This window comes from Crassostrea angulata, chromosome 3, assembly GCF_025612915.1.
Source record: "Crassostrea angulata isolate pt1a10 chromosome 3, ASM2561291v2, whole genome shotgun sequence".
Taxonomy (NCBI): domain Eukaryota; kingdom Metazoa; phylum Mollusca; class Bivalvia; order Ostreida; family Ostreidae; genus Magallana; species Magallana angulata.
In genome coordinates this window covers 49,278,865-49,298,556 of record NC_069113.1, presented here as the reverse complement: position 1 = coordinate 49,298,556, position 19,692 = coordinate 49,278,865, and the positions used below count along the sequence as shown (strand labels likewise).

Below are 19,692 nucleotides of genomic sequence, written 5' to 3'. Positions count from 1 at the left end.
ACCTATATACAATTTGACGCGCAATGACACAAGAGCAAGAATGAATTATATGGTTTAGGGATGATGATCTCAGAAGTTGCAAAATATACTATGTATCATCATTTCCTATTTCATAAAGGGGGGGGGGGGGTTAAAGACAACACCTGGGGGTCATAAATGTACTTTACACCATATCTTCCTGTTTCGTGGGGTCAGAACAGTCCCATAATGTTATGGCTTACCTTGTATTTGATGAATTATAATACGTTACGAAAGAAACACTCCTTCCTTCCAATTATAACTAATATAAAAAGGATAAGTGTCTACACTTACTTACATGTAGTACGCAAATTTAATACGAAATTGTTTATACGGGGTCAATATGGGGTCAACGAAATAGTATAAGTCTGACAAAAGAATAACTTTTGCAATTAAAATGACAGAAACTTTACAAATGCGATAGAATAGGTAACAATGATAAGCTTACCGCATTTAACTATTAAGAGATGATGATACAGTATGCTGTCAAAGGGAGATCACATTTAGAAAGTGAAAGTAAAACCTATGTGTGCTGGCATCTCATTATATTGTGCTACTGCTACTACATGTATTATGCTTACCTATATTGGTCAACATCATAATGATAATCCAATTAAAGCAAAATAATGAATTCCTTTAGCTGATCTTAACTAATCCTTTTCTGCATATGGAAAACACATACATGTTTGTTTACACGTGAAACAATCTAATCGAAGAGCTGGGTAAAACTTGTACCCGCTAATGAGACATGCAGACCTGAGTTGTGTACGTAACTTCGGACAAAGATCAGTTATTTGTAACATGCATGTATTTTTATGACCTATTCTTCAAAACCCCTTGCACTATTCTATTAGGTAAATAACAGCTTTAAGGTGGCGCAGGACACCTGCATATTGTGATGTATACTTCCTATTGAGATAAACACTAAAGTATAGATATTGAAGCGAGCATTTTATTAATGTATTTTATAGCAAGAGTTATTTCCCTTTGATTTATTGATTTTTTTGATAATTTAATTAATGTTCCCAATAATGACCAATGAGTTTGCTAATTATTTTTATACAATAATAAATATTCTATGTAAATAAGTTGTTATGTATAAGTATTTTTGAGATAGGTTAAGATGGTTTGTTTGTTTTTGTTTTTATTTTCCATTTTAAGATACCACAAATTATTTTAGGCCGGCACTTATATAGGGACAGTGTCTAATTCATTTAAAAAAACGCAGACTGTTTGGGGTTAAACCTGAAGAGGTACGGGTAGATTGAGTTTTTGGTCATCCCTGCTCTTTCTAATCTTCGTATGATCTAACCTACGATACAGATTGAGAGGTCTTCCCTGCTCTGAATCGCATTAATACAAGTGTGTGGTCATCCCTGTTTGTATTGGTGGTGATTGCTGCGTAGCACTAGTGTGTGGTCATCACTGCAGGAGTTCTGGGCTTTCTAGTGCAAGTGCGCGGCACTCCCTGCTTGCGTTAGGTTGCGTTTTGGCGCAAGTGTGCGGTCAACCCTGCTTGCGTTAACGTTGGTATCTGTTGAGTTGCGTAGGTGTGCGGTCATCCCTGCCTGCGTAACGTTGAGTCCCTATATATGTGCAATAGCGGTGATTCAAGTCTGCACTTGTTAAAATTGGCAGCAATCAGGGCTATCCGATTCTATCTCGGGTACGGGCCTGCGGGGGAACACAGGCAGTGACGCCCCTGCACGTTACAATATTAATTAAATATTTACCCCCAGAATAATGTTACCTAACATTGAAGCGCAATGGGTTAGAGCGTTTACATGTCTGTAAGAGCATTGGAGTCTAATGTGTATTTTTGGTAATTTTACTATTGATATAAATGAATTTTCATGGGCAGGGGGGGGGGGGGGGGAGGGGTCTCGTCCCTTTCACTCCCACCCCTTATCTAAATCTGTGCACACGATGATGTACATCTGAAACCAACAACCGCCACGGGGAGGGGTATAATTTAATTTATTAATAATTATATAGTCAAAGATAAGATTATAAGTAAGATTATATAGGCAAAGAAATTTTTAATTTTTTTTTAAATAATTATATAAACCATTATACTTTATATGACATGAAATGTTAAGATTATTGATTAACTGAAAATTCACTGCAAACAGTTCAACCCTAAATTGCACATAAAGTGCTGCTCATGTGTATTATCATATGGGAAGGAATCTCATGCTTCAGTTATGAAAATTATAATTTTTAGATGTATTACAGGAGCTTGCGTGTGGCCTTCAATTTTAATTAAACTGGTACAAAACAGTGTTATTTAGGGTCAAACACTTGGTGCGGGTATTACTTTCTAATGACAGCATCTAGTTTTTTATTGATTTCTTCACCATGGATTGTTTACTTTCCTTTTTATCTGATGAACGATTTGGATCTGCCATTGAATATACTGTGAAAACGTCTAAAACAATACTGTCATCTTGTATGTATATCATTAGTCATGGGACTTCTGAGAAAAGATTGAATACCTCTAACAGGGTATGAATTTTCCACACACCACAAACTAAAACAATATACAAGGAACACCTGTAATCAAACCACCTTATGTTTTACAATGGAAGGTATCAATAAAACTCGGCAGAATTATCTCCAAATTCTAATTCCTGTTTGTGCTTCTAATTTATTTTTACTTACAGCCTATGTAAATGGTTATCCATACAACGAATGGGTATGGATATAGCACATTTCAGAATCGACTATTATCGAACAGATCTATCAAAAACACTAGCGAAGGATCTTTTTGTGATACTAACACATCATCACAAGCTTACCAGGACGAGCAAACTGTGCAAGAAGTAGTGTCTAGATGGGGAGTTTACATCAGCTTAGCAGAAGGATTACCACTTCTCTTTTCCAGCTTGTTGTTTTCTTTTCTGAGTGATTCAATGGGAAGAAAACCATTTCTCTTCCTCGGAGCCATTGGTGTGTTAACTAGACAATTTTTAATGATTTTGACTATGGTTTTTGAATGGAATATCTACTTGTTTGCCCCTTTTGCTTTGATAGACGGAATATGCGGAGGTTGGGTGATCGAAATCGCCATCTCGATGGCCATTTTTGCAGATATATCATCCGCAGGAAAATCAAGATACTTTCTATTAGCTGTGTAAGCTTTGTATTCGGGATAGGATTTTCTCTCGGGACTTTCGTGTCTGGTTATATTGTTGGTTATGAGTTCCAATGGCTGTGTCGTGTGGCAGTGCTGGGCTCGCAATCATGATAATATGCTTCATTCCAGAGACAGTGTGTAAAACGCAAAGAAAGAACGGAACATTCAGTTGTGTTGGAAAGTTGAAAAAAATTATTCGACTCTTTATATAAGATGATTCACGTTCTTCAAGTTCGACAAAATTTAGATTTATAGTCGCCATATTAGCTTTCTTTTTTCTAATGATGGCAAAACTTAGTGCAGTTGCCTTTGAGATATTCTACCTTATGGGTACTCCGTATTGTTTCAGTCCAGAGAAAATTAGTGTTTTTTGAAACTGTAAGAACTGTTCTCTCCGAAATTGTTATTTTAATTGGAATAACGTTAATACAGCGATGTGTAATGGACAAAATCATAGCTCTTGTTGGCATATTTCATCTGTAGCCTTGCTGGTTTTGAATGGAATAGCACCTACTGACATATATTTGTACATAGGTAAATTCTGAACCTTTATTAACATAGCAGAATTATATCTAATATCTTCAGGACTCATTAAAAAAATATGCCATAAAATAACGTACTGTAAATTCTTTGCTAAACGCAAAAATAATATCTGCAAAAAATTGCAAGAAGCAACCCCGAGGATTTTAAAATTTCGCGTTTTAGCTAACCTGAGCTGAAAGCTCAAGTGAGTTTTTCTGATGACAATTTGTCTGTCGTCCGTCTGTCCATCTGTCCGCAAACTTTTCACATTTTCAACATCTTCTCAAGAACTACTGGGCCAATTTCAATTTGGAACAAATCATCCTTAAGCAAAGGGGATTCAAAGTTGTAAAAATTAAGGGCCACACCCTTTTTCAAGGGGATATAATTAGAAATTAATAAAAATAAAATTGAGAAATTTTCACTTCTTTTCAAGGACCATTAAGCCAGGAAAGCTGAAAGTTGAAATATCCTCAGGTAGTGTAGATTCATAGTTGTGAAAACCATGATCCCCGGGGGTAGAGTGGGGCCACAATGGGTGGGGGGGGGGGTCAAAGTTTAACATAGAATATATAGAGTAAATCTTTAAAAATCTTCTTTTCAAAAATTAATCAGCCAGGAAAGCTGAAACTTGTGTGGAGTATCCTCAGGTAGTGTAGATTCAAAGTTGTGAAAATCATGAGTCCCGGGGGTAGGATGGGGCACAATGGGGGGGGGGTGTCAAAGTTTAATAAAGGAATATATAGAGTAAATCTTTAAATATCTTCTTCTCAGAAACTAATCAGCCAGGAAAGCTGAAACTTATGTCGAAGCATCATTTAGTAGTGTAGATTCAAAGTTGTGAAAATCATGATCCCCGGTGGTAGGTTTGGACAACAATGGGGAGGGGTCAAAATTCTACTTTGGAATCTATAGAGTAAATCTTTAAAAATCTTCTTCTCATAAACTAATCAGCCAGAAAAGCTGAAACTTGTGTGGAAGTATCCTAAGGTAGTGTAGACTCAAAGTTGTGAAAATCATGATCCCAACAATTTATTGATCGCTAGTTTATATTTTCACGAGTTGCTACAAAACAGCAGAATTGCGAAATTTAGAACTTGCGTAAAGTAAAGTAAGGAATTTACAGTTTTAAAAATATGAGAGATATATTTTCAGCCATTGCTGTTGGAAGCAAGCATTTAAAGGATAAAATATAATGATTCCATGGATATCAATATCAAATCAATTTTTGGCATTGTGATGCCATTATTATTAACGTGTGGAAAGTTTGGGTTATTGTAAAAGTAGAAATCATGCTTCATGAAAAATGGCAGTGTTCAGCATCACAGCATCACAGCGAATAACCTCGAAAATCTTTGAAATATATTATGACGATACTAGAAATGATCAAACAGACATAAGAAAAATTTTAACAAGTTACTTATGTTTGAATAAAGGTTGCGGCTTAATAAGCAAAATGAATAGCAGTTTTAAAAAGTATAATACGTTGTAGTTTGGTAGTGATATTGCCATGTCATGGCTATATGAAACACCCGCAGCTTTATTTGGGAAGAAAGAAAAAATACTCAATGAAGGTACATATTTCAACATCCAACATCAGGCGTTTTCAAATAAAACACATTGTACAAAACGTTTGGGATCATAACATAAATGAATTAAATTTTTTGGTCCTACCGGTAGTTCAGATGATGATCAAGTAAGATAAGGGTGTGGTTTTCATATGATGCCATGCATGTTTTAAAAGTTTAACTTCCTTAAGGTAGTTCATCTATAACTATCATTTTTAATAACTAATAGATTGAAAGCTTGATCACTTAAATCTAAGTGTGATTTTAAGAGGTTTATTAAATAAAAAAGATTCACTTTTGAAATTGAAAAAAAAAAACTTGACTATTAACAAATTTATCATATGTTAAGGTTACCATTGATGTCTTTGGAAAAATGCATTTTTAAATATATGTTTCTAGTACAAGTAATTTGCTCACATTTCTCGTGGCAAAAGCTTTCCCTTTCTTCGAATATGCTAAAATAATTCATAATTTACCATACATATTTTTTGAAAACAATTTTTTAAAATTTCCCAAATGGCAGACAATTCTTTAAAAAAGTTTTAAGTGCAAAAAGTTCATTTAATTGACTACATACATACTCCTGAGTTTGGTTAATGTCAGCCCCATAATAACTTTAAAATACGTTTTTAATGTAGTATAGATCAGTTAAAGTTAATTTCGTTTTAGTTATGGATGGACTACCTTAAGTGCATTCAGTAATGTACATCTAAATTACACATAATTTATGTCGTCTCTTCCGGTATCAAGATTTAAAGATACAATAATTTCCCTAGTACTAGTATCAGATCTTACAGAATACTACTTATCAAATTTGCCATCTCTATTGCTGCTAAAAGTACAATAATTATCTTGTTATCAACTAAAGTGGGGTTTTCTTACCATTTGGTTTTGTTAGAGTCTGTAGATAAACGATCGGACTTTCCTTGGAGAAAAGTATAGACTGCTTCATGCAGGTATATTGCCAAAGGTACTCGATATAGCAAAATTGTAAATTCGAACAACGAGATTAAAAAGAGCAATGCTATATAAACCCCCTCTGAATCATCAATTTATCAAAAACTAAATTGTATTCCAATTTTTAAGATCATTTAATGAAGACAAGATTATTAATAAACATATTGAACATAATCACCATGTCTATGGTATTTAATGAGAGAAATTACCTTCTTCAGTGCATATTACTCAATCCGCTTAAGTGACAAGGCCAGAACTGCAAAATACTTCCGGATTTTGCATTGTAAATAAAATAATTCCATTACATAAGACTAACAGAGTTGTCGTTCCTTCGAGTGACGTCACAATGGATTTCTTGCACATTGATCCCACATAATTTTTCGGCGTCAGTAAATTTCGACCCACAATGCAATTTATCAATGTCGGACGATCTCACTAGACTTGATTCCTTCTCGCGAGATTCAAAGTAAAACTTTTGAGAAACAGATAAATTGTGTAATTTCAAGAATATCATGCTTTTTAAGTAAACAAAACAGTATATTTCACTTAGTATGTTTTTTCAGGTTTTTTTTAAAGAGACAGACGACACTTGACCGACGTGAACTTTGACATCACAATACCGTAAGGGGAAATTACTCTAAGTAGTTATTGTAAATCTGCTGGAATATAAATACCAAAATCTTCTCAAAATCTTGCAAAGCTAACGAATGGGGATATCTATTTTTTTTTAAATAGGAAACAGTTGTAACTTGCTCTCATATGGATGAATGCTCACATTTATTTTATTCACTATATATTTACAGTCATCAGTAATTAATTTCCAGGAAAGTTTTTTAAAAGGGGGGCGCAGCAGCATCATTCAAAAGATATTTACAAGCAAAATGAAAAAGAATTTCTCAAAATCAGGGAAATTCTAATCCGGGTGAGGAATGGTGAGTGTGTAGTATGCATTTAGCTCTTAAACTGCTCAATGGTATCTCTATTTTTACATTTATTACCTACTCCCGGGGGGGGGGGGTTCCAAGACCGTTTTTCTTATGTGATCAGCAAATTTTTCTTTATACGTAAATTATATTTTTTTTAAAACGGGGGGGAGGGGGACTCTATGATAAGTCAATTTTTTATATGTAAGTTTAAGAAAAATGTCTGCTGCAAGAAAAGAGGAAATACACTGCAATAAACATTATGTTAAAATCTTTATTATTCAACAACATTGTAAAAACTGAGATAAATTCTATTTAAATAAATAAACAATCTTTTAAATAATGAATAATGAAAATTCACTAGAAAAAATAGGCATGTTTATATTTTATTTTGCATTCAAATTCATTTACGTTACGTTGATACTTTTATTTTTATTGATTCATCATAATTCATTATTTGATCACATGCTGCGCTCGCCCCAACGGTCGCACCGTAAAACATATTAATTTTTATAAGTTAATACATAAACAGGTGCTGTGTTTGGTTGCATTGCCGTTGTGGAGAATATATGTAATATGTGCAGTGGGGTCATAGGTGGCGCCATCTACTGATTATCCAATAAAAGAAGAAACTAAACTGACTGAAATCCAGGGACATACTTAATATTTAAAACAATTCTCGATCATAGAGTTTTTTCCAATGCCATATTGCGGTGCATATTATAGCAAACCATACACTCTAGTAGATACAGTACCGATCAGACCCAACCTAACTCCAGAGTAAACCCCAATTAAACCCTTGGTTTACTTTCTGGGTTTACTTTGGGTTACTTTTTGAAAATTTAGGTCCACTTGGGGTTTACTTTGGGTTTACTTTAGGTTTACTTAGGGTTTACTCGAGAATTGCTTTTGGAGTCAACTAAACGCGGTGAAGTGTGAAACAGACCTGTATTCTATCTTATCATCCTACTGCCTGCGATTCCTGTCCCTTGTATATTCCGAATACACATGTAGCGTCTGCTTTCAGGGTATACTTCTGATCGGGGTTTACTCTCTGTGTCCACTCTGGGTTTACTTGGGGTTTATTCTGAGTTTACTCTGGGTCCACTCTAGTAAACCCAGAGTAAACCCAGAAAGTAAACTCAGGCTTTAGTTGGAGTTTACTTTCTGTTAAGTTGGGTCTGATTGGTACTGTAAGACAGTGACAAAATGGACTTCCGAAAACGGAATGTTTTTGTAGAAACTGACAAAAAAATAAATTCGTATTATTAAAGTTTTTTTTTTCTATGTTTGATGTAGTGTCGATGTTAACAATATAATAAGAAATGCTTACTGTATAAACGAAAACCGTATCTGATAAACACGAAAAGTAAGGCAGCTTAATATGCCAGATAATGTGAATTCGGATAGCTTGTCTTTTCTCAAACAAATACACCATATTGGTTGTTGTTTCTTTTATTTCATTTTTTTTTAAACATATTACTAAAAACTATAATTCATGAATTTAGAAATAAACAACCCCAACCGCTCTGTGCCCAACGCAAACGGATTAACTATTACACAATCTTGGCCCAACATAAACATGATTTTTTGGTAGAAGGAACCTCGAATTACATGTATAACCGCCAGATTTGTACTGTTGGGGTATTTTCCGCATCGGGCTATTACTATAGGGAATTAGCTCAACATTCACTGTATTTCCCTTCCGTCCGAAACAACACCACTTAAACAAATGGTATAAAATAAGATTTTGTCGTCTTTATCTTCTGGTTTCGACAAAAGTTGTTTTCACTTGAAATTAGTTGCAAGTTTTTCGTTTTCAATTATGAATTCATGTCAGCTTTATCAGTTTGATATATATGAGAAAAAGACCGTTTCATGAATCGTTTTTCCATTTACTTGGATATGCGTAGATGTTTATATCAAATCTATATTATAACATGACCTTACATGTTATGACCTAAATGACCTTAATTATAGAACATTATTACTGAACCAAAATTTCAGGCGGTTGAAGTGTGATACAATATCAGGAACATGCATTGTTAAGTTTGTTGTGTAAATTACGTCATTCTTATCTTAAGTGGTTGAATGATGCTAAACAAAATACATTAATAATATTCCTAACATGATCATTAAAGGAAAGACAAAACAAAAAGTGTGTTAGGGTCAGTATTACATCAAATTATTGGGTTCAGATTTAAAATAAGAAAACCAGCTACCCATGGCAAATATGTTTACAGTTGATTTGACGACAGTATAATTTTATTTGGACACACTTAAATAAACAACAGATAACAAAACAATAATTTATTTATTTTTGCATTTGCGTTCAGTAGTGTAGAGAGGCATTCCAGTACAATCTTAACATCAAACACACCTATACTCTTAAGCAATTCTGAAATCTTCAATCTGACATGCAGCTTGTCAAAACAAATCATGATATAGCATGATATACTTACTTATAACTACAGAATTAATACTTCTATTCTAAACATACATCTTACGCAAAATTTGAACGCCAGAACGAATACCATTCGAACTCTTTTAACTCCACCTCTAACTACTAGTGGTGCTTTTACAAAAGAGAAAAATATTCTAATTCAGCTAGGTTCAACCGAAATGAAATGATTTTATAAACATTAAAAAAAAATCAAAAAATCAACGAATTCAAAAAATCATTTTTTACTGCAAATAAAGGACAAAGAAATCTTTTCCACCCGCGATAGTAACCTGCAATACAGTGTTATTCTTTATTTTATGACACATTATTGAATACACATTTTTCTTTTACCTATAGTGTCTATATTATTATTTAATTATGTGCTTTTATAATTAAAAAGATCTCTACTTTAAAATCGTGCTGCTTTTGATTTGCCCTGTGTTATAAATATTTTGATTCAAATTATATCCTCGCATTTTCAGCATGATTATTCGTACTAAAACTAACACTTGACATAGTTCACTCTCGTCAATGTTTTATAAGTCTTAGAATATTTAGTTTAAAATGATTTTTATTTTGATTTTATTTCATTTTAGAATGACTTGTTCCATAAATTAAAGGGATTGATTTCGAAAATTCATATTCATATTATACTTAAAGGGTTCAACACATAAAAAGGCATGCACAATTTTTTGCACACAAAATTAATTTTTTTTTTTTTTTGCTGTCTAAACACTGTGTGTCATGGTAAAAATTCTTTCAAAATTATTCGTATCTAAATTAGACAAATTAGTTTGTATAAAATATTCTTGTTCTTATCTCGCCTTTTTGTCCCGCTATTTACGATAAGAGGACACCTGATTGGGTAAATGTTTTTGTCCAACATATCTCGTGACCAACTTATTGTCACCTGTTTTCCAGTTACGTTTTAGTCCACGATGAAAAGACAAGATGAAATTCGCGAGAGCTACATCCGAGTTTTCATTCCTGTTTGTGCTTCTATTTTCTTTTTATTTGAATCAGATGTCCACTCTATTTACACGGCTTATGAATATGGTCATAAAACATTTCAGAAACAACTGTTTTCAAACATATCTAATGCAAGCAGTAGTGAAGAATCTCTTTGTGAAACCAACACATCCTCACAAGCTTACAAAGACGAACAGGTTGTGCAACAAGTGGTGGCGAGATGGGGAGTTTACATCAACTTGGCACAAGGAGTACCACTTGTCTTCTCGAGCTTGTTGTTTTCGTCTCTGAGTGATTCTTTGGGAAGAAAACCGTTTCTGTTCATCGTAGCCATTGGTTTGTTTACCAAGCAGCTTTTAATGACTCTAGCTATGGTAATGGAATGGAATATCTACTTGTTTGCTCCTTTAACTTTGATTGAAGGAGCAAGCGGAAGTTGGATTACCGAAAATGCGATCGCTTTTGCCATTGTTGCTGATATTACGAATGCAGGAAAACACAGGTCCTTCCTGATGACTGTTTTAGGCGTTGTTTCAGGAATTGGTTATTCCGTTGGGACATTTGTGTCTGGATATATTGTCACTGAAATTGGCTATGAGTACTCAATGGCTATGTCGTGTGGCAGTGCTGGACTTGCAATTATGATGATATGCTTTATTCCAGAGACGGTATCCAAAACACAAAGATTGAAATCGAAATTTAGCTTTATTGGCAATTTAAAAGACATGATTCAATTTTACACAAAAGATGATCCCTCCTCTCCGAGTTCCACAAGATTCAGATATTTAACTGCAATATTAGCTTTTTATTTCATAATGGGTGCGAAATTCGGCGCATTTGCATTTGAAGTGTTCTATTTGCTTAACTCTCCATTTTGTTTTAGTCCAAAGGAAATAAGCATATTTGAGACCATAAAAACAAGTCTTTCTAAACTTGTTGTTATACTAGGAATGAGGCCAATGCAGAGATGTCTGATGGACGAACTCATAGCTCTGATTGGTATTCTTTCATGCACGGCTATGTTCCTACTGTTTGGAGTAGCACAAACGGAAACGTTTCTCTATATAGGTAGAGTATAACGTTTAACAATTCTATAGCATTATTTTTTAGGTAAATGATATGGCGGTGCTCTGTTTGACACAATACAACTCAAGACACAATTGCAAGACTTAAAGACAAATTGTTAAAAGAACCACTAATGTTTGAAGGATAAATCTGTGATATATATACTATCGTTTGTTTCAGCTGTTGCTGTTGGATGTTTTGTATCGTGTGTTCCTCCAATTCTTCGCGCCATTATGTCTAAGATGACACCTCAAGACAAGCAAGGTTCTGTACTCTTTTCAGAAATTATTTGTACAAAATTAAAAAGAAAAACAAAAATACCGTTTATCCAGTAATTTTTGCGGATGTTTAATTTTCGCTATTTTTTTATCTCTTCGATCTCAATCACAAAATATTGAATACGTAGAAATTATATCCTGTAATGTTTTTTATAAGAAACTTTTAAATTCTCAAAAAGTGACTGACGCAAATTAAAAACGCGACATACAATTGGTATACATTTAAGAATATCTATATAATAATAAAGAAGAACTTTTTTCAAGTATATATTTATAACTTTCATAAAAGCACCCAAAATATTTATGTAAATTAAGCTTTTCTATTTTTAAGTAGCAATTCGTTTAATTCTTTATTTTATATTGTATTCGAAATAACATTTAGACCAACACTGTTACACAGCATGCCCCTTGGAAATTATCAGTGTGAATTTTTTTTTAATATTTTCTGTAATGACAGCGGTTTATCAAATCAATTCCGAGCATTTGCATCCAGTGTACCAAGTTTGTAGCACTTACAAAGATCTAAAAATAAAAAAAACATTATCAAACTGAAGTTGATGCTAAACATGGTCAGATATTTTCGTCTTTTACATTTGTTATTTTTGGGTATTAATTGTTGTCCTTTTACAGGTGTTCTTTTTGTCAGTACTGCTGTATTCTTACTGTGTACTTTTTGTCTTTTAACGAAGTACATTTTGTCTTTTTACAGGGTACTTTTTTTACAGATGTATTTTTGGGTAATTATGCTATTGGTTTACATGTGGGGTTTTTTGGTTAGTACTGCATTCCTTTTATAGGGAAGTATCGCTGTCTTCTTACAGGTGTCATTTTGACCGGATCGCTGTCTTTGTACAGGTGTTCTTTTTAGAAGTATCGCTGTCTTGTTATAGATGTCCTTTTTGGTGGGATCGCTGTGGTGTCCTTTTTGGTCGTATTGCTGTCATTTTACAGGTCTCTTGTTTAGAAGTATCGCTGTCTTTTTATAGGTGTCCTTTTTGGTGGTATTGCTGTCTTTTACATGTGTCCTTTTTTTAAGTATCGCTGTAATTTTACAGGTGTTAATTTTATTAGTATCGCTGTCCTTTTACATGTGTTCTTTTTAGTAGTGTAGTATCGCTGTCTTTTTACATGTGTTCTTTTTGTAAGCACTGCTGTCTTTTTACAGGTGTCCTTTTTGGAAGTATCGCTGTCGGGGAGAACATATGTAACCTGTCAAGTAGTGTCATAGGCGGCGCCATCTACTCGGAAACTGTGGCTCTCTACCGGGGGACAGCCTTTTTTGTATTAACTGGATTTTTGGTCTTGTCAGCTTTTCTTCTGTTGTAAGTACTAATACTGAAAACCAACATTAACTTGCAATTGCTTTATTTCGCAATTTATAGGAGATTAATTTTTACGATCAAGCAATTTTATGAAAAATCACTTCAATGAGGATCAACATTTCTGTTGTTATGTAGTTTTGTTGTTCATCCTATATTTCGATGAATTCCTTTATCCTCTGTATTTGATATGTATAAGAAATTATTTACATTTACCCTAAACAATTAGCTATAAAATAATTATATTCTCTTTCTCTCTTTTAGGGCTTTCATAAAGAATGATAAAAAGAACCACAACAGAAAAGATTATATAGCTGTAGAATAAACAAGAGCCGTAAAAGATAAAACAACAAGAGGCCCATGGTCTATTGTCGACTGTTTATCTGAGGAACATTAGCAATTAAAATATCAGCTTAATGGAGTCATACAAAATATCCAGACAATGTAGTAGAATAGATGCTGTACAAAAAAAATTCTCCAGATATTCTTTTGTAATTTTATAATCATTATAAGATATCACATATTGAGCATTGTAGTTTATATAAACATATAAAACAACATCAAAAAATTAAACTCCTTGTGGGGCCCAACGAATTGAAATGGGGCCACAGTTGAAACAATTGAGTATCAACAATATGTTATGATGCTTGTATACAAGGAGAACCATCTATTATAACTGTAAGTTTTTGAGAATAATTTGATTTTTTCTCTCCAAATAGTTTAAAAGATTTTTCTTTATATATTCCTAAATGTATGTAAAAACCTGCCCCCTCCCCCTAATTTAGGTTTCACAGATAATCATTTTTTTCTGATCAAGAATTTAGATATCGGATAGATTTACCTCCCCCCCCCCAACCCTCACAACACACACCAACATGACAAACACAATGCCTGAGGTGTTAATATTACAAACGTGTTTTAAAACTAGCCTTTTGTCACAAATTGTGTGTTTAGATCCCATTTATTAATCAGTAACGAGTCTAAATAAACTTACTGACGATTTGGACTCCAAAAAACTAGATATATTTAGTAAGAGGAAATCCGAATGGAATCCGACATTGAAACAGATTTAATTCACCACAAACCAGATTGCCTTCAATTTTCAAAACGGAAAAGTACTTTATAAGAGACGTACTAATACATTTCCAAATTACATGTTGTGAAAATATCAAAACGTTGGAAATGTATATATGTTTGATAAGTGTGTTGAAACCGATATATTCTTTTAATAATTTAAACAATATAAAATTGAATTTAAAAACACAAAGACGTGTTGGTTATTATTTTTCCACCAAACAAATTCATAGAATGTACATTACTTTTAGTTACCTTTTGACACAGCAAATAGCAAAAGCATTTTATATTCTTGAATACCTTCTTTCTATATGAAAAAAAAATACGTATGTTTTGGACATTCAAATCAACAATTCAATACAAACATGAATATAGAATAAGTATCGATCAATACAGCGGTTTGGTGGGTTTTTTAACAATTGAGTGCACTTAGATTTTGACGTGTAACAAAGATACGGATATGTATATTGTCATACCATGAAACCGGTCGAAAACTAATAAATCGCGATTAGTCGAGATATCAGCAATTTTATAAGGTCCTTCAACCAACTTCATTATATAAAACTATAACCTTTCAAGAAAAAGTAAGTACATATCCCAAAAGAAAAAAGGTTATATAACCGTTGCATGCCTTCAGCCTACGGTTTGTTCCATTATTTTAAGTTCGGGGTTATCAAAATGTAATGTCATAGGTGAGATAAAATCAAGTAAAGGTCGGTTGTAACCAAATACTGATATTTTTGGAAATATGATAATAACAGAAACGGACAAACAAATAAGTTAAGGTAGTCACCAAAGGTCTGTGACATTATTTTAAGATTCTTTGCATTTTGTTAGAAATTCGTAAATCAGTCCAATCCTGTAGAGTAAAACAACTGTGTTGCTTCCTTGTTTATTTTTTTTTTCGTTTTCGTTAATTTTGTTTTTAATGCAGAAAAGGGTCGCTATTGATTTTTGTCTCTTTAGTTTCTTTTCCACCTTTTCATTATTTATTTTAATAAATATATAGGTTACTCCACTTATATTAAAGTCGCTTATTTTGAAATTACGCTTATTTTGAAATAAATAGAAGTCCCTAGTTTTAGCTTCTTATTTTCTTTACATTAAAATAACGGTTACAATGAAATCGGATATTTTGAAATATTGCTTATATTGAAGCTACTGATTGGTCTCTAGAGATGATAATGAGTTGTTTTTATAACGGTTATATTGAAGTGCTTCTTGGCGGTTGGTGACAGTAATTATGCCTGACTGACCTGTTGATATCGAAAGGTTTGAATTGGTAAGTTTTCACCTTATGTGTTTTATACTGCTTTTACAATTTATTCACTGTTGCATTCTTATTTTCCACGTACACACGGATGTACTGAGGTTAGACGTAATTTAAATGGAAACCCCACAAAAAAGAAAAACTTACCTATGGACACTAAATACGAACTAGTTATAGCTATTAGATGAAAGCAAAGCTTAAATCTGAAATAGCTAAGGATTTTGGGATTAACCCAAGTACACTGACAATTATTTACGTGCAGCAGTCAGCAGTGATTGAAGCATTTGAGTCCGGTGATTATTCCCCAAAACGCAAAAGAATGCGATCACGGAATTATAATGAGGTGGAAGATTGTCTTTTACTTTCTCAATTAAACTTTTATGCTGTCCCGTGTTCAGAAATGAGTCACAGACAGCTAGTAAACATCATTTATTCACTAGGAATAAACTGTTGATACTACAATATAAACAAAACAATTGCATGAACTTGTCATTACATAATATAGGTTGGGGAGACAGTTACACATATGTAAAAAGGTCTATCCATTTAACTCTATTCATTTTATTGTCACAATATATAAAAACCCGTAAGCATGAAAGTAAATAAGTATGCACTGAACTTCATGTAAATTAACTGACATTAAATCTAGTAAAAGCTCCAATACATATCGTAGATATGAAGAACATGTTTGTTTACTGCACGAAGTACACATAGCCCATTCAAATAGTAAAATATACCTTAATGGAATTTTATACAAGTCAAAGTGCATCAGAAAGAAATATACTGTTCATAACTCTATATGTTTTATATAAATACATACACTGTTGGGTCTCTATGTCACCCAAAAACTGAAGGAACGTGGTTCCGAGAATTTGAGCATGGCGCTCGTGGAGCGGAGGTACTACTTTAAACCCTGAACCGGTTATATAAATCCGGATTATAACTGAACATAATAAACAATTCCGGAATGATTCCAGAACAACTTTTAAAGACTATTATGCCCTGTTTAATACATGTATCCATTATATAAACGATGATCAAATTAATTTGTTCGGGTTTGTTCTTCTTTATTTAAGATCGGGATTGAACTTTTACAAAATGGCGGCTTCATGTCAGTCGTTTTCGGTTATATTGAATTATGGATATATTGAAATAATTTGAATGGTCCCCTAAATTTCAATATATCCGGAGTAGGCTGTATTTCTTTAGAAAGTCATGCTCTATACCTTTTCTCCTCAGAAAACATAGCAGAAACCACCAAATCCTTTTGACGTCTTAGCTACTCGTCTTGCGCCACAAGACTGTATTGCATTGAAGAAACCCCGTGAAATATACATTTTTTAATTCTTCGTTTTCGTGGTTTTTAAGCATCGATAAAATATATAGATGCAAACCGTCAAATATATCACAAAAACAAAAACAAAGTCTTATAGGAATTTGTCACAATGGCAATTAAAAAAGGTAATATTAAACTGCTACATTGTACATAATACTCTTATTTTCTAAATGCGCAAACCGTAAAAGCCGAATAATCTAGTTCCAAGTACCATTTTAACTGCAAATAAGATGTCAATATACGACGTTTTTTTTTTATTGATTTCTTTACCATGGATTGTTCACTTTAATTTTTTCTAATGAACGATTTGGATCTGCCATTGAATATACTGTGAACACGTCTAAAACAATACTGTCATCGTGTATGGATATCATTAGTCATGTGACTTCTGATAAAAGATTGAATACCTCTAACAGGGTATAAATTTTCCACACACCACAAACTAGAACAATATACAACCAACACCTGTAATCGAACCACCTTATGTTTCACAATGAAAGGTAGCGATGAAACTCAGCAGAATTATTTCCAAGTTGTATTCCTGTTTGTGCTTTTAATTTCTTTTTATTTACAGCCTATGTAAATGGTTTATACACAATAAATGAGTATGGATATAGCACATTTTAGAATCAACTTTTACCGAACAGATCTATCGAGAACGCTAGAGAAGGATCTTTTTGTGATACTTACACATCATCACAAGCTTACCAGGACGAGCAAACTGTGCAAGAAGTAGTGTCTAGATGGGGAGTTTATATCAGCCTTGCAGAAGGATTACCACTTCTCTTCTCCAGCTTGTTGTTGTCTTCTCTGAGTGATTCAATGGAAAGAAAACCATTTCTCTTCCTCGGGGCCATTGGTGTGTTAACTAGACAATTTTTAATGACTTTGGCTATTGTTTTTGAATGGAATATCTACTTATTTGCCCCGTTCGCTTTGATAGACGGAATATGCGGAGGTTGGGTGATCGAAATCGCCATCTCGATGGCCATTATTGCAGATATAACATCCGCAGGAAAATCAAGATCCTTCCTGATAGCTGCGTTATGCTTTGTATTCGGAATAATATTTTCCCTTGGGGCATTCGTGTCTGGATATATTGTCACTGAAATTGGTTATGAGTTCTCAATGGTTGTGTCGTATGGCTGTGCTGGAATTGCAATCATGATAATATGCTTCATTCCAGAGACATCGGTGATATTCTTGATCCGCCAGACAATGCCATATTTTTCATAGATCAATTGTCTACGTCGGTGCACCGCTTGTATTCTCTGTTAATTTACTGACGTTTCACACACTTTGATAATCAAGATTTTGATTAGTCGGACCAAAACAACGTCGAACAAACACATAATATTATAGAGAGACCGAGTTATCTCGCAACGATGACTCAAAATCTCGGTAGCAAATGTTTGGAATTTGTATATTACATTTTTAAAAATATTAACACATTGCTTTGAGTCCTAGTATGGTATTATGATTTGTTTGGTAGCCCGGCCACAAGTCTCAGTTGTCCCGGACCAGCGGGCTACCGTTAGTGTCGAACTCTGACTGTTGCCATAGTTATTTCACTTCACTTCAGATTACTACTAAATTTGGTAGTATACATAATTTAGCAATAGTTTGAAATTGTAAAAATCAAACAATTTAAATTTATTTTTTTACTTATAAGACCTATTTAAAATTCAATCCAGCAAAAATGAGGTCACGGCGCAGGGTCAAGACTTGTGTTATGTCAATAATAAACCATAAAATGGGGAAAATAATATTTCTACAAATTGGACTTATAACCAAATAATAATAAAACATAAAATTAAGTATTGTCTTGCATTTGATATACCAAATAATGACGAGATATATTGTTTTGTTGAATAGAATTCAGTTTATAAAGACAGATAGTCCTCTTTAAAATTGACTAAACAGTTAATGTCGCTGATATGACGGTGCATCGAAATATAAAAGCAATATGGATTTAACTCGGGGGAAAAGCCGACGCCAAGTGTGAAAGTGCTCAATGGTGCAAACCATATGTTAAAATTTATCTGCACATTTAAAATCGGATAACAAAAACACATTTTCATTCAAAGTCACTCAAATTAACAGGACATTATTTGATAATAAAAGATAAAAAGATAAATAAACTGTACATATGTCAAATAAGCGAAAAAATTGCAGTTTGGGGATAAAAAATGAATATCTAAAATAATCATTTCAGTAAGTAACAACAAAAGCCCCTGCAGGATTCGAACTGGGGATGTACAAATCACAAGTCCGACACTTTATCCACTCGGCTATGTAGTAAGTTACATGTTGCAGTCGATAAAATCGAAATGTCGTTTCGATCAGCGGTCAGCCATTTCGTGATGATGTGTTATACCACCTTAAATGGAATGAAACTTCGCATACCAATAAAAAAAGTGTCATGGCATTCATTAATCTGTTAGTTATTATTTCAATTAAAAATATATGATAGACAGCAACATTGTCTTCGTATTTTTTTTTATTGACCTTCGTATTGTAACAAACTATACACTCTAGTAGATAAGACAGTATCAACATAGACTTTCCGAAACGGAGTGTTTTTGTAGAAACTAAAAATTATAAAGTTCGTGGTAATATAGCTCATTTACTATTTTGGATGTTGTGTCAGTGTAAACAATATAATACAAATATCTGCACACTGTATGAACGAGACGCGTGTTTGATATGCACCAAAAGCAAGGGAGCTTGATAATGTGAAATCGGATAGCTTGGAGTTTTTTTTCCAACAAATATAGTATTACCCTATTGGTTGCTGTTTCTTTTATTTATTTA

The 19,692-nt window shown here is 33.4% G+C and overlaps 2 protein-coding genes and 1 pseudogene across 2 annotated transcripts; all 3 read left to right on the top strand.

The window, feature by feature from the left end:
- Nucleotides 1-2,690: 2,690 nt before the first annotated feature.
- LOC128175437 (proton-coupled folate transporter-like) lies at nt 2,691-3,155 on the top strand. Its single transcript, XM_052841060.1, has one exon. It carries the CDS (start codon nt 2,691-2,693, stop codon nt 3,153-3,155), a length of 465 nt encoding a protein of 154 aa, XP_052697020.1.
- A 7,306-nt stretch (nt 3,156-10,461) lies between these two features.
- LOC128175257 (proton-coupled folate transporter-like) lies at nt 10,462-13,888 on the top strand. The gene is made up of 4 exons (XM_052840759.1): nt 10,462-11,604; nt 11,782-11,865; nt 13,045-13,201; nt 13,463-13,888. Exons 1-4 carry the CDS (start codon nt 10,506-10,508, stop codon nt 13,521-13,523), a joined length of 1,401 nt encoding a protein of 466 aa, XP_052696719.1. The 5' UTR covers nt 10,462-10,505; the 3' UTR covers nt 13,524-13,888.
- A 3,099-nt stretch (nt 13,889-16,987) lies between these two features.
- Nucleotides 16,988-18,046, top strand: LOC128176943 (uncharacterized; annotated as a pseudogene).
- The last annotated feature ends 1,646 nt before the right edge of the window (nt 18,047-19,692 follow it).